Consider the following 19,189-nt stretch of genomic DNA (forward strand, 5'->3'; position numbering starts at 1 on the left):
AGACAAGATGTGCGAAGCAGGCAGATGCGGCAACTATCAAAGGCATTCTTCATTAATTTATAACTTCAGTTGATGTGAAACTCAAAACAACAGGAGGTGAGAAACTCTCCGTTTCTGTGACAACAAACACAGCCGACAAATTAACCTCCGGCGAGCGCTGACAGACTTCTGCTGACAGATGTCACTTCAACCTGTACACAATATTTCATCTCAGCTCAGCAGAAGGATGAAGGTTCATAAGCAAGAAGAGCTTCCCCTGCAGAGATGTCTGTCTGTCATTGACCCACACGCAATTTCTTTTTCGGTTGTTTTTGGAAAATGAATATTTCAGATAATGCCATCTTGGATCCGGGTGTCACATTTAATTGCCCTCGCAGCTAGCCACACAATTGAATCCAAATTAAGACAAAAGAATAGAACAGGACAGATGGCTACTGCATAGACAAGGAGTTTAATGTATTTTTCACTTACAGCCACTTTTCCACAGCCCATGATGCATTGCATCTTTGTGTACAATTGAAAATACTGTTAAAAAAAAGACAACATATTCATGGTAAAAGCACTGCTTTGTATGACAAATCTATTTCAATGAGAAAACTTCACATTAATATTTTCCCTTTATCTCGGTGAAGAGCATTTCTAATGTTGTAATTGAAAGCAGATATAGTTGTGTATGTTCAACCCTGTTGTCTGCCACAAAAAGAAAACAAAAAATCCTACCATAGCAAGTTTAGTGGTGAGGTCATGGCTACATGGTAATGCATGTCATCATCATTTGCTTCATTGAGCAGGAATGTTCAATTTTTCTTTCCTTATTTGGAGTTTTTGGCCCACTTTTCAACAAGGGGACACCATATGATCACAAAATAGATTTCTGGGGGGGGGCTTCTGATTATGTCATAATAATCAGCAGATTAATTAACTGTTTAGAATTCAAACATGTCAGTTATCATCACTGAGGCTCAGCCTGCACAATAAAACACTGGCATGACTACAAGAATTCCGTAAAGTTCACTATCCATCCCCGATTGGAGTACTTTTGAGAGCTACAGAAGCAAAAAATTCACTTTTGGAAACACTGTAAAATACAGTCTACATTTTACAGTTACTGTCCAAAAACACAACCACATTACCTTACCTGACGAAATGCTGAATAAAGCTTTTAACATTTTCATTTAGAAGCAATACCGTTATTTTCTTTTCATCTCGCTAGTTCTCTTTAGTGCTCAGCTCATGACAAATATACTCACAACAGTTTTGCACATATGTATGTTTTTGGGGTGCATTTGAATTTCTTGTAGATTACATTACAGGATTGTCTACAACACAAGAGAGTGGTGAGGAAATAAAATGAAGAATGACGCATTGACATTCTTTAATGTAGTTCTTAGTCTACTTTTAAAATAACAGATGACATATGATTACAGTATACATTGAAGATACTTCTTTATCTTCAGGCTTGTATAATATCAACTCTGATTACAATTTGCCTGGATTAAAAAAAAAAGATAAAAAGATCATCACCACAGCTAACCTCGAGGGAAAACAAAACATTGTAAAGCTTCAAATGCGATAAATATAAAACATAAAGACTGTGCAGATAGACACACTTGAGAAGCTCCCACCTAAAATCAATCCATCAAACTGTAAACCCTAAAGGCACCATAGACAAAGATAAGATCCCTGTCTTCAAGTGGTTCAAGAGGTTGAAAGATTCCAAAGGGGAAGCCTTTGTCGCAGCCGCAAGGAAACACCAGATACTGTATATATATTTACCATCTCATAAAAGGCTACATAGGGACGGATTGGAGTTTTGCATAAAGGTCACAGATTGTCTAAAATGGTCTCTTTATAGACAGATCTGTGCTGACTTTGCAGTACTATATCCCGTTACATTCAAAAAGACTGCAAAAAGATCTCGGAAAGGCTTTTGCTTATGGCACCCCCGTCCTCGACGACAAGCGAAAGAGAGCATCTTTCAAAAGATAAAACATGCTCGGGGGAGTTCTCTTCTGATCATGCACAAATAGCACAAAACAAATAGCAACAACAGCAAGCACAGGCTGTGTCCAAATAATAGTCTCAGCTCTGTCCTGCTTTGAAAAGAAAAACTCCTCCTCCTCTACTCTGAATTGTCTGAGCACCAACTACCCGGTCCAGTCTGCCCAACTAGTCATCATAAACATCAATCACCGCTTCCTGATTTTCTCAATCTCCTTTCTTCCCAGACTGGACATACTTGCTCCCCCTGCAGGCGAGAGGTCATAATGACGCCTCATTCCTAACCAGACACGAGGAGGGTGTGAGAAAGTCGCAACCTCTGGTTTCACCGAGGGGGGTTTGAAAATGGAAAAAAATCACTGGGGTCGACAAGGCAGTGAAGCGGCACGGGGATCACACCCGGCTGGTCGGATGGCAGCGGTAAGTACAGCTGGACAGAGGGTCCATGCCGTCCCCGTCCAGTGCCTGGGAGCATCCCGTCTCCCCGCAAGATTCTAAACGAAAGCAAGATCAAACATCATAACACCACCTCCAAGATGTTTTTTTTAGCACACTATCACAAATTTAGACCGAAAAAACCCCATCTATTTTTAGTTCAGAGCAAAAGAGCAACTTCTATACCTGCATTTTGAGTGTCCTCCCCTGGGAGAAGAAGGTGCGCTCGGCACGGACTCGTCAAGGTGTCTTGGTTGGGTCCTTCATGGTTGGTGCCCAGTTGAAGACGCCTCATGTGGCGGACCACGGCTGTAGCGTTGAATGCTTGCTGAAGCGGGACATGAAGATTAGATCCAAATACAACCTGTCGTCATGCAAATAGAAAATGTCTTACCCTCCATTTACTTTTAGCAAAGTTCTTCTTGATCTGCGCACTGACAGACTCATGAATGTTCTTGTCGAGAGCGGTATCTCCGGCAATCCTGCAGAGAGAAAACATATCAGTTCGACTGTGTGTCTGCATGTGCCTGTACTCAATTAGAAAGTAGTAATTGGTGTCAAGGAAGAATTCCAGTTGCTAAATGCGAATGAAAAAGTTGTAAGAAGTACCAAGGGTGCTGTAGGGCCTGCTCGCAGGTGTAACGTGTGTTGGGGTCTTTCTCCATCAGGTGGATTATGAAATCTTTAGCTGTCAAGATAAAAACAAAAGAATTAATTATTCTGATGCCAAGGTCGGGATATTATCTAAGGTATCTGAGGATTGCGGTGAGATGCTGTATAGCAGTTAAGTCCTCAATTCATTTCTTTCTTTGGCATCTCAACTTACGAACAGTCCAACGTTTTAAAATCTGTGCTCTACCTGAATCTGAGATGTCGTCCCAGTACGGCGAATCAAACTCGTATTCCGCTTTCTGGATCTGCTCAAACAGTTTGGCGTCGTTCTCGTCGTAGAACGGAGGGTAACCGCACAGTCTGGGAGTTGATAAATTAACAAATGTTGCTAAGTGACACAATTGGTTCCCCCCCCCCAAAAAAAACATGGAACAAATGTCTGCGCACTCACAGAATGTAGGCTATGACTCCAATGGACCAGCAGTCTACTGCTTTACTGTAGGGTTTCTGGGCCAGAACCTCCGGAGCTGAAATAAAGACAATGAATCATTTGGAGAAAAAAAATCCACTTTCTGTGTTGATTTATTGCAATACAATTTCAAGATATAAATCTGTATCAAATAGTTGAAGCCCTCAAGGGTCATTTGCAGACTTACCGACATATCCAGGAGTTCCACAGGCTGTGGACATCACACTACCAGAACCCTCAATTTTAGACAGACCAAAGTCACTGATCATGATTTTGGAGTCTTCTTCCATGCTGTAGTAGAGCAGATTCTCCGGCTGTGATGCAAAGCAGACATGGAGAACATTTCATTAAGTCACTCTTGTCCTGAATACATAATTTGGAAACTCAGCTCTGTGACCACAGTGCAGTCATTTAAAATCCCAATGGAGGGGTTGTGTTGCAATTAGATGAAGGACACATTTTTCATTAAAACAATAAAAAAAAAAATAAGAAAAACCTTGAGGTCTCGGTGCACGATTCCCATGTCATGGAGATATTTGACAGCATCCAGAATCTGCTGAATGAGTTTACTGGCATCTTTCTCTGTGTAGAAGCCCTTCTCTATGATGCGGTCAAACAATTCCCCACCAGACACCCTGAATGGACAAAAGAACCAGACCCACATATTTGGATGCCCAGTAATGTGCATCATGCAAATAAAAAAAAGAAGACTTTATACTCGTATAAAATATTTGAGCGAAAAAGGGAGAGGGGGAGGGGGGGGGAGTGTGATACTGCTACCACAAAATGGCCAGTAGATGGCGACGTAGCTTAGTTTACAAATTTGTATTTCCTTAGAGCGATTAAAACCCAAATATCCAAATGTCTTAAAATGTACACAAATGTGAAACATGTCTATACTACGCTGCAAAGAAATATTTAAATATATATATATATATATATATGTAGTAAAATAAACATTAGTTGTTACCCTTCTAGCCACATTGATAATATTTCTGTATTAATAGTTGGAACTTGGCCTGATTCAGTTAACATAATAAGATTCACGACTATGCAAACCAGGTCATGCTTAAATTGTTGAGGACTCAGAAATATTACAAGGGAGTACAATGACCTGGAATAGAAAAGGAATCCATCTTTTCACACTCCCTCTCTTATATACAGCTGCGGTTTTGATGTCTGGCATCAATCATGGGTACTTTCTGAAGGCTAATTAAATCAAATTCCTGATCCTTATCCATCCCTTTTGTCATCTCCTCTCTTTCCCCTTGACATTTCAGTCACTAAAGTGGCTGACAGGGTGCAGGTGTACTGTGAAGGCAAAACTCCCCACCGGTGTCCGTGAGTAAGCGTCATGCATGTGTGCGTGTAAGCAAGGGAGTGCAATTAATGGCATGTGACAAGCAATGTGTGGGAGATGGCACAAAGCGTGAGCTCCAAACTCACACATATGTGAATACTCACAGTTGCATGACAAGGTAGAGGTGAGATTTACTTTCAAATATTTCTTCCAGAGTCACAATGTTGGCATGTTTAATTCTGCAAGGAAAGTGTCAAGGTTGGTTAAAAACATACAAATAAAATGTCTTCCTTCAGGGGCAGCCAATGTTAATACATATAATATATATATAAAAGATGATATATACTTTAATATTAATATTGTACAAAAATAGACAAACGAGCCAGGGCGGTGGGAAAAATGTGTATGTAAATGAATTTAATACATACAATAATTATTTATTGTTTTCAGTACACGTATAATCAATTTACCAATCATTTAATAAAATGAATAAAAAAATATATATATATAGGAAGAAAAAAAATAATACAAAAAAAAAAATCCCCAAATTTCGGCCAATGCTTCTGTGTATAATTAATGTGCTAAAATTCTGTTCTAATATTGTTACACTGTGAGTGTCCAGTTGACGTGAAGGGCACAGCTGTACTGAAGGTCTAAACTCCTGCTGGATTACAGTGATGACTAAAACAATGCGGCTTCATTCATCCATCTGTTTATCTGAGCGCGGGAGGATTGACGGACCCCCAGAAAGGATGAATGTCGGATTAAAGGTGCGCAACTCTCGGACATCTGCTCGCGTGTGCGTGCGAGTTCCGTGGTCCACACCCACGTTTGCATTTAATAACGCCGTGTTTGTGAGCGGCTCGTTTGTGTGGGCGAGGGATGGATGCGGCGTCGCTAAGGCTGACACTGGTCACGATAACTTGAGGAGTGGGGGAAGAAAGGAAAGCTGGTGAGTCATCTGCTGACCTCTGTCAGCACCTATGGCTTCTCACGTCAGAGCGCACAAGTCAGCAAATTAGAGAAGAACTGTGACACATGTTGAAAGGAACTAGGATTTTTGTGCAGGCTCGAACCACTTCATGTAGTCTTCATAATGTTTTCCCCACTTTGTATGTTACCAAGGGGAAAAAAAAGAGTCATCAAATCCTCCAATAAGTACACACCAAGTCCCACAGGGCAAAGCTGTTTACATCAGTTAGCTTCATTTGGTCCAAATTGTAACAGAACCGCTTTCTAATCCCCACCTGTATCCCCTCAACCATCTGTACCTCGAGTACTTGAGTTGTGTGTCTGCTGTAACCCAGGCAACAACAGCTCTAAAAATAACTTGGGAACCAATGCAGAAATGCCATTTTCACAACCGTCTGTAATTCTGTCTACATTGAAAAGAAAGTATGTTTGAAACACTCAACGAAATGCAGGTGGCCTTTGCGTGACACTGAACATCTTGAGCATTGTATGAAGATCTTATCGTATCCAAATGATTGAACTTACTTGTGCAGCACTGCAATCTCATTCTCAATGCTGTTTTCTTTGCCTTCCAACGCCTTCTTGGGGATGCACTTGATGGCCACCAACCTTTGGGTCCTCTTCTCCTCTGCCAGGACCACCTCAGAGAAGGCTCCCCTGAAAAACCCCGAGAGCATTTTGATGATGAATATATGGTCGCCGACTGATTGTGTCAATTCAGTCTGCATTCATGGATTAAAAATACCAAAAAAAAAATACCACTTTAATGCCACAAATAGAATATCAATCAATGCAGCACTACATATTGATTAAGGTTAGCGAGATAACACTAAAGAAATATTGCGGTGTTGTGACATGTTGAAGTGCACTCACTGGATTTATTTCCTTCCCTGCTGCATGGTAGCTGCTATAGATTCTTTCTGTACTTGTTCTCTTCCTTAGGAAACCAACAATAACAAACAAAGCACGACAACATTTTCCCATGACCCGGTGAACAGCAGCGGGCACACATTTGTGGTGGCATTTTGGCATAGCTCCAAAGTGTCAAACTTAAAGATATATTAAAGACATATTTCATGGAAATTGGGAAAGCGGTTTGATTGGATTTCTCAAAGTCCCGCGGATAATTCCCACAACATAAACTTTACAATCCTATCACCAATGAAAACCATGTAATGAGATTTACGGGTTGCTCTAGCTGAAGCCATTTCCTGACCATAACAACAATCACCACAGGCCCCACTAGTCACATGGACAAGAGTCAAAGGGCTTCGGAAAGGCCGTTCATTTTGGCACAAATCCAGCGGCGTGGAGAGCTGCGCATTCCTTGGCAGCATCTGGAGGATTGAGTTGATGTTCACCATACGGCTTTTGACACAGCAGAGAGTAGCGGCCAAGTGTCAACTCGTGGTTCACACAAACTATGAAGTCATTTGGGAACATTGCGGGTAGCTTTCTTGCTCTGACAAAACGTTTCGAGAATTTTTTAACAGCTATTATAATACACACCCCTGATGTATCGTCCGACCAATAGCGCAGTGTCGTGAATAATAATAATAATAATTTTCTTTGGCTTTTTTGCACTTTTCTCCAAAAACAGACATGCACGGCATTAATGACAATTTACAGTGGTTAACAAGATGAAAAAGGATCAGCGTCATCTGCAATCAAACGTTATCAATGTTTTACTCAAATCTATCATCATTTTGCAACCTTATTGTAATTTATCCCTTTGGTAAAACAGCCAATGCAATTACAGCTCACATGGGATGGATTTTTGAGACTCCAAAACCCGGGTAAGGATTTTTTTTATTCCAAATAAATAAAGTCATTAAAAGGCGATTTTAAAATGTATTAAAAAATAATAACATTAAGAGGTCAGTTGAGTTTAACGAGCTGGTTACAGACATCGCAATATGACCAGTGTTCAAGAAAAAAATATTAGGGTGTGCTCAAATATAAATCTTTTTGCCACAATTCTAAAACTATCTGTCATCTGCAGACAGTGCTGCTGTGTCAAGATAAAGTCAAAAGAGTTTAAGTAGAGATTAAGTAAAAAGATTTGCGTGCTGCGTATGGTGTTATGACAAATAAAATAAAAAAACCCATAAAGCAGATGTATCATCTGTGCCAGTGAGAAGTTGGTTAAGAAGCCTTGCACAGTTGACAAAGTGTTGCCTGCGGAAAGGTCAGAGAGACAGTGCAGGACCATCTGGTCCAATCAAAACTGAGAGAGAATTCCAACTGGGATGCTGGCCGGGACACAAAAAGACCATCCTTGGCTCTGTGGGCTGTTCAAATTGAATCACTCTTTTACTCTGAGCTTTCATATTTGGAGTATTTTTAACAACAAAACTGCATAAAAACAAAAAAATGTCCCCATATGTTAGCCCATGTGTGATTTTGTCTTCTACTTGCACATACGTGTGAATTGCCAGTCCAAGGCGTGAAAAAAAAAAAAAATCAGCTGGGATAAGCTCCAGCTCATTGCAACACCAAATGGGGATCAGCATTTCAAAAAACACACACATAGATTGTTGACAAATATTATTATTTTTTTTGCTGATTCTGAACAGGGGGATGGGAAGCTGTGGTGACAGAAATTCCTCACACTTCCCACTTCTTTTATCACAAACATATCACTCCATTTGTAAATTTGAAAGTGAGAAGAACGAACAATCTCCATACAGGCATCTGGAGTGAAAAATCAAATTCTGTGAGTCATTCTTCCTGTGAACACCTTTGTAAATATATCAATTGGTATTATAAAAGTGTAAATCTGCTTTGACAGTGATAATAGCCAGTGACAGACACATGGGGCTTGTGTGACCTCATTCTTTACATTGCAAAAGAGTCACTAGAGAGTGAACACCCATTGTCATGGCTTTTGTTTGGCTTAAACCCCTTAAAGTGAAAATAAAAATGTCTTGTAAATTTGCCACACTAACAGCTTTGGTCAAATCTGAACGAATCAAATAAAAATGACTGGTCTGAAAATGATGAAAAAAACAAAAATCAAGACCTTTTCACAACTCTCAATTGCTGATATTCTGAACAACCTAAGAATTGATACATTTCCCAGGTCCATTTGCAGAAGCTCTGGAACATACATTATGATACTCTAGTGTGTAATTAAGTTCTGAAACAAACAAACTTCCATTAGGATGTCTTGTATTTAAGATTAGAGTACCTCAAGAATCAATAAGTCTGTTCGTTAATATGCAGGGAGCTTGTAAAGTAGGAAAGAAGGGATATAAATATTACTGATAGACGGAGGCAGACTAGGTAGATATCAACCATTCAAGTATATATTTCAAAATGTTTTCGGGATATTTTTCCAGGAGCAGATGGGAGGTGCATAAGCTGACCGTGTGTGTGTGTTTTTGTTTGTGTGTTTTCCAGGAACTGGCGGGCACGGCCATGCTGAGCTGCACTGTTTTGAGATACAAGCTTCTGCTTGAATTAGGTCAGGGAAGGGCTGAAGGACTGTGGAGTGCAGGAAGCAGGGATGAATTTTCTGGTTCGGGACCGGATAGGAAAACACTATCAAGTTGTGTTTACATTTTTGGATGCTAACCAACAGACTTATCAATGCTCGAGTGTGAGATGAGCTCACAGTCAGAGGCACAAGACTAATTCATCGCTTTGGCTGAGACGTGGAATAACATGTTGTCCTCTGCTTTGAAGTCCATGACACTGTTTATGCTTCTTACTCTGTAATGGAGGAAGGTCTTAGCTGCATCTTGCAATTGAGATGATAGAAGAAAAAAAAAGACAGTGACGTCAAAGCAAGGCACAGAAAAAAAAAAAAAAAAGAGATATTCTAGTTTTGGGGTTAGGTCAGGTGTCTATTTGGGACATCAGTGGGCCAATAATGGATTGAGGACAAAAAAAAGAGGAGATATAGTATTTAACATTGGATAGAGAGAAAGCGAGAGCGGGAGTGAGATGAAAAATAGATGAAGAGGGACAGCTCTCATGCTGAGAGACTCATCTGCTCCATAAAGGTATCCGCTGTTCCTTTTGAGTCCAATTTTTTTTTTTTTAATAAAACCATTGCATCAGGTCCCTGAGACTAACGTGCAAAAAAAAAATGCTCTTCAAAACTGGAAAGTTGTTCGTCGATTGAAATCATTGATTAGCAAAGCCGCTCCAAGTTATTTCGAGCCTTGGTCTCAAGAGGAAGCAGCGCTGTATATTGAATCTGGGTTTGACATTCTAAAATGATCTAAAGGCACTTCACATATGCAGTAGTTTGGTTTAGCATTCCTTTGACATTACAGCAGCAACTATTGCTGCACTCGTGTCTCTGAAGAAGCTGAACAGAATACTGTACATATTCATCAAGTAAATGTTTGTGCAGAAGTTTATTCATGACCAACATGGAAGGTACTATGGCCGAAATCCAGATATCTTTGCATGGAAATCTAATTTGTTTGAAGCAAAAGAGTTCTGAAAATGATGGAATACATTATGGAATTATATCTCTGTTTTCTTACAGTAAAATCTGTCATTTTCAGTATTGATACTTTCAAGTTATGCAAAGTTATGCGTGTTGAGATCCTAAACTAAATTTGCAGACGCTCGGATACGTGTCTCACACAAGCTTACACAAACGCTCACAAAACAGACCGAGTTGTTGAACATTGTACTCAGAAGCCGAGTGCTCTCAAAGTGCTGAATTGTTTTCGAAATCAGTGTAATTGCCGAGAGGGGAACAAGTGGAGCAAAAGGTTCCTCTTTTCACAGCCAAATAGTCCCGACAGCACTTTCCACATCACATTCTCGTAAACATAGAGTGGAACCCCAGAGGTCAAAGGGAGTCGTTTCTGTGACAACGATCTGGTTAACAACTGCATTCAAATCATTTAACAATAAGCAATTAACTTGAAATGACAAATGATGACGTTTTTAAATGTCGCATCCCCAATCCATCCCATGCATCCCACGTTTCTAATTTAAGTCGCGGGTGTTAAACAAATTTTAGGCGCAGGCTACGTTTTCCCTCAAAACCATTCAAATGTACTCTATAGTTATCATCATCTTATTCTTATTTATTATTTTTTTTATAGACAAAAAATTGATAACTATTTTGGAAATCTGGAGTCAAATATAGTAGCTTTTTCAATCATTTTTCAATCCATTTTAAAAAGAGGGTTCAGTGACACACACGCACACCACTCAAGGCCAATAGCCGAGGCCACTGTGTCATCATTCTACCACAGACAGTCAGGGGCCGATCCATCAGGGCTAATGATTTTAGGCCATTGCGTCACTCTCTCCACATTTTCCCCTTCACTTCCTTCCATCCATCCCGTGGCCCCCATTGCTCCATCCCTATACGCTTTACAAAGTATCCTGAGCTGAATGAAGTTCTCGTTTATCCAGGAAATGGGTAAACCCAAGCGCTTGTTCTCGAAATGAGAACATGTTTAAAATGTCAACACGGCCTGTTTGTGCAGTTGGGTAGAGAAAACCTCAAAGTCAGTGGGAGTAATGGGAGGAAGTTTTGTAGCTGTGGAATTGCAGCTCGCATAATGTTGTACCCTGACAAGAAAAGCAGGTTTGATATGATCAGAAGACTAGAAGTGCCTTTTGAATGTTTGTTTCGTATCAAACAAAGCACTCCACAGAAGTTAAGAATAGCTAATACATAAATAAATTGTCTATAACCTTTCAGATTTCACAAATGATCTGACAGCCTACTAAGCAACATGCACAAAACACATCGATATTTGAAATGTTGCCAAGGAAAACATGAGAAACAAAAATCCTTACGCTAAATAACCTGCATTTTAGTGTACTGTATGCATTATATGGTTTCCTCCAGACCCTTTTCTCATATCCATGTGATATTTTGATATTTTTGCCATAAGCAATCAACCAAACAGGGGTCAATGACTTGGTGTAATTCCGATATAGCAGAGAAATTTCTTCCACGCTAGGACACGAGGATGCAGCTTCCGTAGCACACTAGGTGTCAAACCAAGAACCGCTCCCAAGTCACAGACGCACGAAAACAGAATAAGAACAGATTAACATAAATAACAGCAAAGAGAAAACTGAGAAGGCCAAAGAGGATTTGATTTGATTGCAGTGCCTGTGTGCATTATTCATCCCCATCTGTTTTGCTTACAAAACCATGAGGCGACAACTTGGGAGTCAAAGTAATGTCCCAATGACACTGGAATTGGGAGTTTCATTTTAATACAGATGTGTCGTATCCACTCATATAATGGGTAACTTCATCGTGTACCTCCATGAAATGTCAATCACATGGCTGTTTCGCTCCCTAATGCTTTGCTCTCTCTTCTTTGCCAGAAACATACTAGAACATCGAATCAAAAGCGTGCCGTCTATTCTACTGTATTTACTGCTGTTCTTTTCTGTGCATGTGAGCCAGAGTTTTGCAATCTCCGAATGCACACGTGCGCCCAGTGGATTATTAATAGCAAATCAAAAAACTTTGTTTCCATAGTGACTGTTTGAGTCCATTCTGGAAAGTGTCTCCAGTTGTTACCAAGACAACAATCCGGCAATAGCGAATGAAGGTGGCACACGGTGATGAGTAATACGGTGAGCCAGGATTCGTTCCATAAACAAGCTCCTGGAACCGATCGGATACAGGTGGAGAGCTGGGCGATGGGAATGAAGGGCGAGATGGAAAAAGATCCAGATCAGTTATGGTTAAAGACCATGTTGTTTGTAATTGTGTGAATGTTGATTTTAACAGGACACTAGCATGATTTAACTGTGCACATAGTTCAAGTTTTCCTTCTTTAGAAAATTTGGCAGACACGCACACCACCTGCGCCACAACTTAAACCTGCTTCCAGCTGGTCTAAAGTCTCGTCTACAAAAAAATGATTTCCCTATCTCAATTTAGTCACAAAAACAATATTGAGTTTCACTTTAGTATCAACTACTACCCACACAGCACAATCTTAGTCAAACAGGGACGGATATGGGTGTGTGGGGGAAAAAAAAATTACCTCAAGCAAACATCTTGAATAAATATTCTGACGTGACGATCGGCAAGCATGACAAAGCAATAAGAAGAAGAAAAAAAAGGAGGAAAAACAAGTTCCAAATCAAATACCAGCAAGATCATGAGCCGCTGAGAGCCAGTATCTTGGGGTGAGAACCAGTACCATTTGGAAATATAAACTAAATGATCTTCAAGTGAAACTGTTACACAGTGTTGAATGATTTTTTTTCCCCTCTTCGCTGGAAGACCAAAATTACATTTTCGCTTTGAAAAATTGTCCTGTATAGCTAAGTAGGCCCTTTCCTCCCATGGATACGAAACTGCATTATTAGCTACTGGAAGCCTCTGAGATGCAGATGATGAGTTCAGAGTCTCTAAATGACATGCGCTAGATGATCCCAGCATCCACTCCAAACAACAAGCACATCCTCACGATGATACACTCACTCACTCACTCACACACACACACACACACACACACACACACACACACACACACACACACACACACACACACACACACACACACACACACACACACACACACACACACACACACACACACACACACACACACACACACACACACACACACACACACACACACACACACACACAATGTTCTCTTAAGAGGTTTAATATAGATTGTAAAAAAAAGCAAACAGGGCAAATGAGACACACACTCACATTGACTCACACACTCCCCGCAGTAATCCACGGCCAAATGCTCCTCTCATATCGCAATATTTAACCTTGCAGTGTCTGTAGCAAATGATGTCATGCACTGCTAAGTGCTAAAATGAGAGTAATTAGAAAATGATTCATATAAAATGTCATAACATTCGTGAAGTTGCCTTCCGTTCACCTCATTTCTCTTCTTCACCTAAATGTTGAGAGATCAAATTGTTTTCAATGTTTTACATGTCGTCTGACAATATGGCAGTCCCCTTTGGAAGTCATATTGATAAATAATTCTAATATAAAATTTGAGCGTTCCTCACACTAGTTCCCAAGCAGCAAGGAAAACGGGGAGGATAAGCATGGCTGATAGGCAAATTTTTATTTTTGTGAATTTTTTCTTGTGGGTTGATAGTCCCTCAGAAAACATTCATTCGTCATTTTTGTACACCTGGAGAATCTATGCTAATTCAACGTAGCAGCCTAACCAGAACTGTTATCCAAGTGAAGTATATTGTGTTCATTTTTCATTGTCACGGACGTGTCTTACTCGGCTCCAGGGTACAGAGCTGTCATGGCTCTTTCATAACAGTTTAAAGTTAACTGCATTTCCTTAAGAGGCTTTCTCAAGTTCCATTTACAATTCTTTACAGGCCGACAGCAGAGCGACAGGCTCTTCACGTGACTCTTTGCGTAGGGTTTGTTGACATTGTGTCATCACCAGGTGTCATAAAAAGGACATCATAAGCTTGATTTATGAACATGCTGCAAATCCAATGAAACCTATTTGAAGTCAAATAACTTGGAAGTGAACATACCATTGCATTGAAAAGTGTGTTATATTTGATTAGATGGAATAATGACAACATTTATGTGGATTCTACCAGTCCATAACATCTCTAAAAATTCTGTGTGGAAACATTGAGATTGCAGACAAACTGACAATATAATTGGCACAGTATTCTAAATTCAAACAATGAAACATTTAAAGCAAATAAAATCACAAACGGCACTTACGTTCCGAGGATATCTTTGAAGTCATAATGCTCCTTCACATCCGTTGTCTTCTTCTTCCAGCTATGGCAGTCGTCACCCAGCGGCATCTTCTTGTTGTTCCGGTCAGAAACGTGACTACGGAACAAGAACAAGAGGAGCAGGGGAAAGAAAAGTGATCATTACTATCCAAACTGTTCACAAGTGATGTCGAGAAAAAAAAAAAAAAAAGTTATTTCCAAAAAACTTCCAAATAGTTTTTTGAGGTTGTGTAGTGTGTTTTGTGTCATTCATGTGACGTCATCAGTCCCATGAAATATATGCAGTGATGTATCTTAAACCAACTGTGGCTAAAGAGAAGTAACCAAAGAGACTACCGATGATGATGGTGATGGATGAATTTGCTCTGGAGGCATTGTGCTGTTGTCCTGTCAATAGTTTGATTTTTGGGCTTTTTGTCCTGGATTTGCCAGTTGGCGTATGTTGGAGGGCATACTTGCCAATGAAATGCATCAAAAATGGGACACCACGGCATTTGTGCACTTATGGGAAAAATCCACTCACTATGAATATAAAACGTCAAAAACATGATGGTGATGGTCTTATCTTTATTCAGACACTTACTCATTGCCTAATTGGAATTTATGACATCCAAAGGTTAATAAGTAACCTTCAGATAAGATTTTTCTAAGAAATTGTTTGGCAAATTCTTTGCAGAGAATTTTAGCATTCCTATGTCTGTCCCCGTCATACGGTTTGAGCGAGAGGCTGCCAAAGACATCATCATATAAACCTTCAAAGTGTCTCGAACTCAAGACCTGGCAGACTAAAATAGCTCAGTTCATATCAGCGTTCCTCACGCCTCCTCTGTTCCTACTGCCAGCAACTACTTCCCTGTCAGGCCATATAAGATGATGTAACGTTCCGTTTGTTACAAGGAAATAGCTCCGTAAATCATTTCCAATTAGCTCATGTGGAATAGAGCGATGTTTCATGCAAAGCTGTCTTCAATGATCTGCCAGTAGACATGAATGGAGTATATTCCAGCAGAGGTTTACATATTTCATGTGTGTGTGTGACACACACATTGGGTGGCCCTCTTGCTGCCTTGGCCAAGACCTTCTATGTGTCGTCATAGAAACCCAAAGGGAGCCACGCTGGTATTTGAGAGTCCAAATAGCTTTAGTGTCTCACAACAAGGGGCAGCTGTGATGCAAATCGTACGGTCCCTTCGTTGAACGGACGACCGCACGATGTTAAGTTCTATGCAACCTGACTTGACTTGACTCGTGTGTTTGCTATACACAATATGAACTTTGCATAAGTCATCCAAAACAACCGCACAGCAATCTGTCAAGTGTTACGTCAGTCAGGGCGTGCTGTCGGAAGAATTGAAACAATGCGATTGTCTCGTTGTCCTCGAGCGAGAAGCGAACGTTTGATAAGAATCTAAAATACTAACTGCACAAGGAACTTTCTTTCAATGAAATATGGAACCTAAGACATTTCTACAGTCACGATTAAAGTGGAAGTATTGTGACAAGTGCAGCTATATAAATGTGAGAGATGATTTTGTTTCTTCTAATGGCCTGCGCCGAATAAAGTCTTTTCTATTTCAAATGCATCATAAAGCTCAGTTTTGCCAATCCTGAAAATGTTGCGGGAAAGCAATTTACAACGTCACATACGGCAAAAGAAAATGAGATGTAATTCTAAGGTGCGCCATTAGCTCGTTCGCGCGGATGAAGCACCAATCGCGGCATGTTAGCGAGTTAAAATCGCATTACATAGCGTCTCAGAAGACTCGTAGTCACACAAACCGATGATGCCATTTTAAGTCCCTCGTCTCTCCATTTGTTTGTTCCTGATGCTGCTGCTTGAAATAACATTTGTGTGTGTAAATTCTTAGAATCCACTGACAGTTGCAAGACAGGAAACCAGTAAAAAAAAAAAAGAGGAAATGACATCCAGAAGAGGACTTTTTCTGAAAGTGAAATGTCACATTTTACTTTGGAATCTGTTCAACTCTATTTGAGTGTTAATTTTAAAAAATGAAAAGAAAAAAGTACTGAGGAGTAGATAGCAGACTACAATTAATAACTAGTGCAAACTGAAAGTAAAATAGTTTTGAAAATGTGGGAAAGAAGAGGAGAGACACATGCGGGTATCATGAGAGAATTAATCATGTCCTGCGGTGACATGACCTTCAGTTTGTGGGTGGAGGCACGTCGCTTGCAATCAGGGGGAAAACTTCAGGTCAGAAGATCCACAACGGCAAAAAAATAATCGTCTTCGAGTCCAATATAAACGACATGCAACACACAGCCTTGTTGCAGGTGGACACAAAGAGAGTGACGGTACTCACTGGTTTCCCATTCCTGTGATGAGCATGGACAGAAGAGACAAACACACATAGACAATAACAAGAACACAATGACGTGTGCGCTGTTTGACTGAGAACAACATTGTTACACGTATTACATCGCCGACAGACAAAGCAAATATTAAAAAGCCAAATGTACAAATGTTGACCCGGGCGCACCTGTGTCATGTTGCTTGTGGCACATTGTCAAATTGCAAGGAAGTTTTAAACATGCCTAAGTTTGAAATGAGTCCCTTCTGGAAGCAGTTCCACTTAGAAGGAAGCTCATTTGCAGTTAAAAGTTTTTGCCTGACTCATTTCCTCATTCAGCGTCTCGGAACTGTCATTACAATTCGACGTGTTTGGACAGCTCTGTAAAATGGCTATGTAACTAAAGCATAGTGAAATTTTACATAGTGTTGAAAACTAGTCCAATATTTAGCCTGACATAACGGAAATGTGGAATTTATTTATATGTACGCACAGGTTTCGACAAACAATACAATCACAGTTTTGTGAGTAAACCAGTATTACAAACGACTTGATCAGCCAAATTGCTAGCGGAAATTTGACTACCAAGTGAGTTTTGGAAATGGCGCCCCTCGAGTGAAATGAAAAAAAAAAGAAAAGGAAAGGCACAGTCACCGATGCACATTTAGTTGTTTATTGAATGGGACAAACAGTCAAACACAAATATGAAAATGAAGGACTCGCAAAGAGCATGGAGATGTTAAGACTGAACTGATCACAAGGGATATTGCCATCACACTGACTCCAGGTTCATAATGTCACTCACTAGGCCACGCCCCTTTGTTTTTATTTATATATATAGAGATCATAGAGTGCTATTTTTCCGATCCGCTTGTGCCATCTTGAGACTCTAGTGCGCAACTAGTGTGTCATATCTAAAGGGAGTATAAGGAGCTGCTTTGATGGGCTATGATTTAAGCCGGCTGTGATCACTACCACAACGACTGAGCCCTCCCTCTCATCTGCCAATTTGCCAAGATGGGTTCTAACCTGCCTCCACAGTAGAGTTAGGCCACAGGCCGGATTTACGCTTGGCAAGAAATAAGAGCACACTCAGGAAAAGTTGAGAACCAACATTAAAGGATTAACTAAGTGTGTTTTGCTATTTCTGTGTTGTTTTTAAGTGACCCCCCCCCCCCTCCCAAAAAAAGCACAATTCCAAAAGTAGTGTGAGTGTCATCAAGGGGAGTCTAAGAAGAGAAGAAGAATGAAAGCCGGAAGCTCCAAAAGCAGAAAGCCTCCCTGTTCTATTGTTGTTGTTCTCCAGATATGTTCCGTAACGATCACCTCTTTGACAGGAATCCAAATGTTTGATGATTCTGACATGTTTATTCTATAAATAGGGGAGTAGTTTATGCCACCTATGTTGGAATGTAAACAAACCTTTCAATTTATGTTATGCAAAAAATAAAGACAGTCATATTGTCTATCATGTACCCAGGGTCATATTGGTGCAAAAACTACACATTTATTTAATAGCCAGTGACAAACATGACATGCAACTGCAATTTGCATATTGGCATGAAATTCCTGTTGGTTCATTTCTGACTCCTGTCAACTCGGCACCACCGGTGAAATTCTTGCAGCTCTTCTACAAGCTGCAAATTTGCTTTATCAATAAGGGGGAAGTAAAATAAAAGAGACTCGAGGTCATGCCGGACAGCAGTAGAAAGCACACGCCAGGTCATGATTACAGAGAAACCATGTCAGCAGACTTGAGGATTAATAAAGCCGCTTATACAGTAAACTGTATGCGAGAGCTCCGTCCAATCCCCGTGCAGAAATTAAAGTGAAACCAACACGCGCTTTCTCCACATGCCAGTAACTGATCAAATATTTTCCCAGCCTAAAAGAGTCTCAAAGTAACGGCGGTAGTCTGTCCTACCTGCGGGATACAGCAAAAGATTGTCCGGTGACCGAGATCGGCGCGCTTCTGTCCACCACAAGCCGCCTCCTCACGCTTTCCTCTCAGCCAAAGGGAGGGGTTCTACGTGACGTCATAAAGAAGCAATAATTAATAACCAATCAGAGGTGGAGCTGGGGCCACAGGTAAACGCTACGCTATTGGCCACCTCGACCTTTCTACCTGTCTTTTTTTTTTTTAATCTACCAGGTATGAACGAGAGGTCAAATATTTGGTTTATCCCATTAATCAACACCAATGAAACAGTTTATCCTGTTTTATTGCATTAAAAAGATATTAATAGTGATGTTATCAAAATGTGAATTTGGTAAATACAAAATGCACAGGCTGCTAAAAGTACCTAATGAAGTGATACGTATCTTCCTGGACCCATCTTCTATTTAGCTGCTGCTTGGTTAATGTGTAGCTAACGTTACATGCTGTAT

The 19,189-nt window shown here is 40.3% G+C and overlaps 1 protein-coding gene across 2 annotated transcripts; it reads right to left on the minus strand.

Annotated features, from left to right (window-relative positions):
* Positions 1-432: 432 nt before the first annotated feature.
* camk1b (calcium/calmodulin-dependent protein kinase Ib) lies at positions 433-18,860 on the minus strand. 2 transcript variants are annotated; one of them, XM_085924308.1, is made up of 13 exons: positions 18,726-18,811; positions 16,814-16,826; positions 14,473-14,586; positions 6,315-6,446; positions 4,982-5,056; positions 4,014-4,152; positions 3,705-3,831; positions 3,500-3,575; positions 3,296-3,408; positions 3,046-3,124; positions 2,831-2,918; positions 2,623-2,764; positions 433-2,495 (listed from the first exon to the last, which is right to left on the minus strand). In XM_085924308.1, the coding sequence occupies exons 2-13, from the start codon at positions 16,822-16,824 to the stop codon at positions 2,395-2,397; spliced, it is 1,197 nt and encodes a 398-aa protein (XP_085780434.1). In that variant the 5' UTR covers positions 16,825-16,826; positions 18,726-18,811; the 3' UTR covers positions 433-2,394. The 2 variants fall into 2 exon arrangements, with proteins under 2 accessions (XP_085780434.1, XP_085780435.1); XM_085924309.1 differs by lacking the exon at positions 16,814-16,826 and having other exon boundaries at positions 18,726-18,860.
* Between the last annotated feature and the right edge of the window lie 329 nt (positions 18,861-19,189).

Source organism: Syngnathus leptorhynchus, chromosome 11 (genome assembly GCF_054491065.1).
Source record: "Syngnathus leptorhynchus isolate UIUO chromosome 11, UIUO_Slep, whole genome shotgun sequence".
In the NCBI taxonomy this organism is placed as follows: domain Eukaryota; kingdom Metazoa; phylum Chordata; class Actinopteri; order Syngnathiformes; family Syngnathidae; genus Syngnathus; species Syngnathus leptorhynchus.

Bases quoted from the DNA above. Each gene is read 5' to 3' on its own strand.
- camk1b (XM_085924308.1), bottom strand. The intron at 6,447-14,472 runs GTAAGTGCCGTT...GGGGTTTTTCAG, and splicing joins TTCAAAGATATCCTCGGAAC to GGGAGCCTTCTCTGAGGTGG. The intron at 3,832-4,013 runs GTTTTTCTTATT...TTTGCATCACAG, and splicing joins TCGTGCACCGAGACCTCAAG to CCGGAGAATCTGCTCTACTA.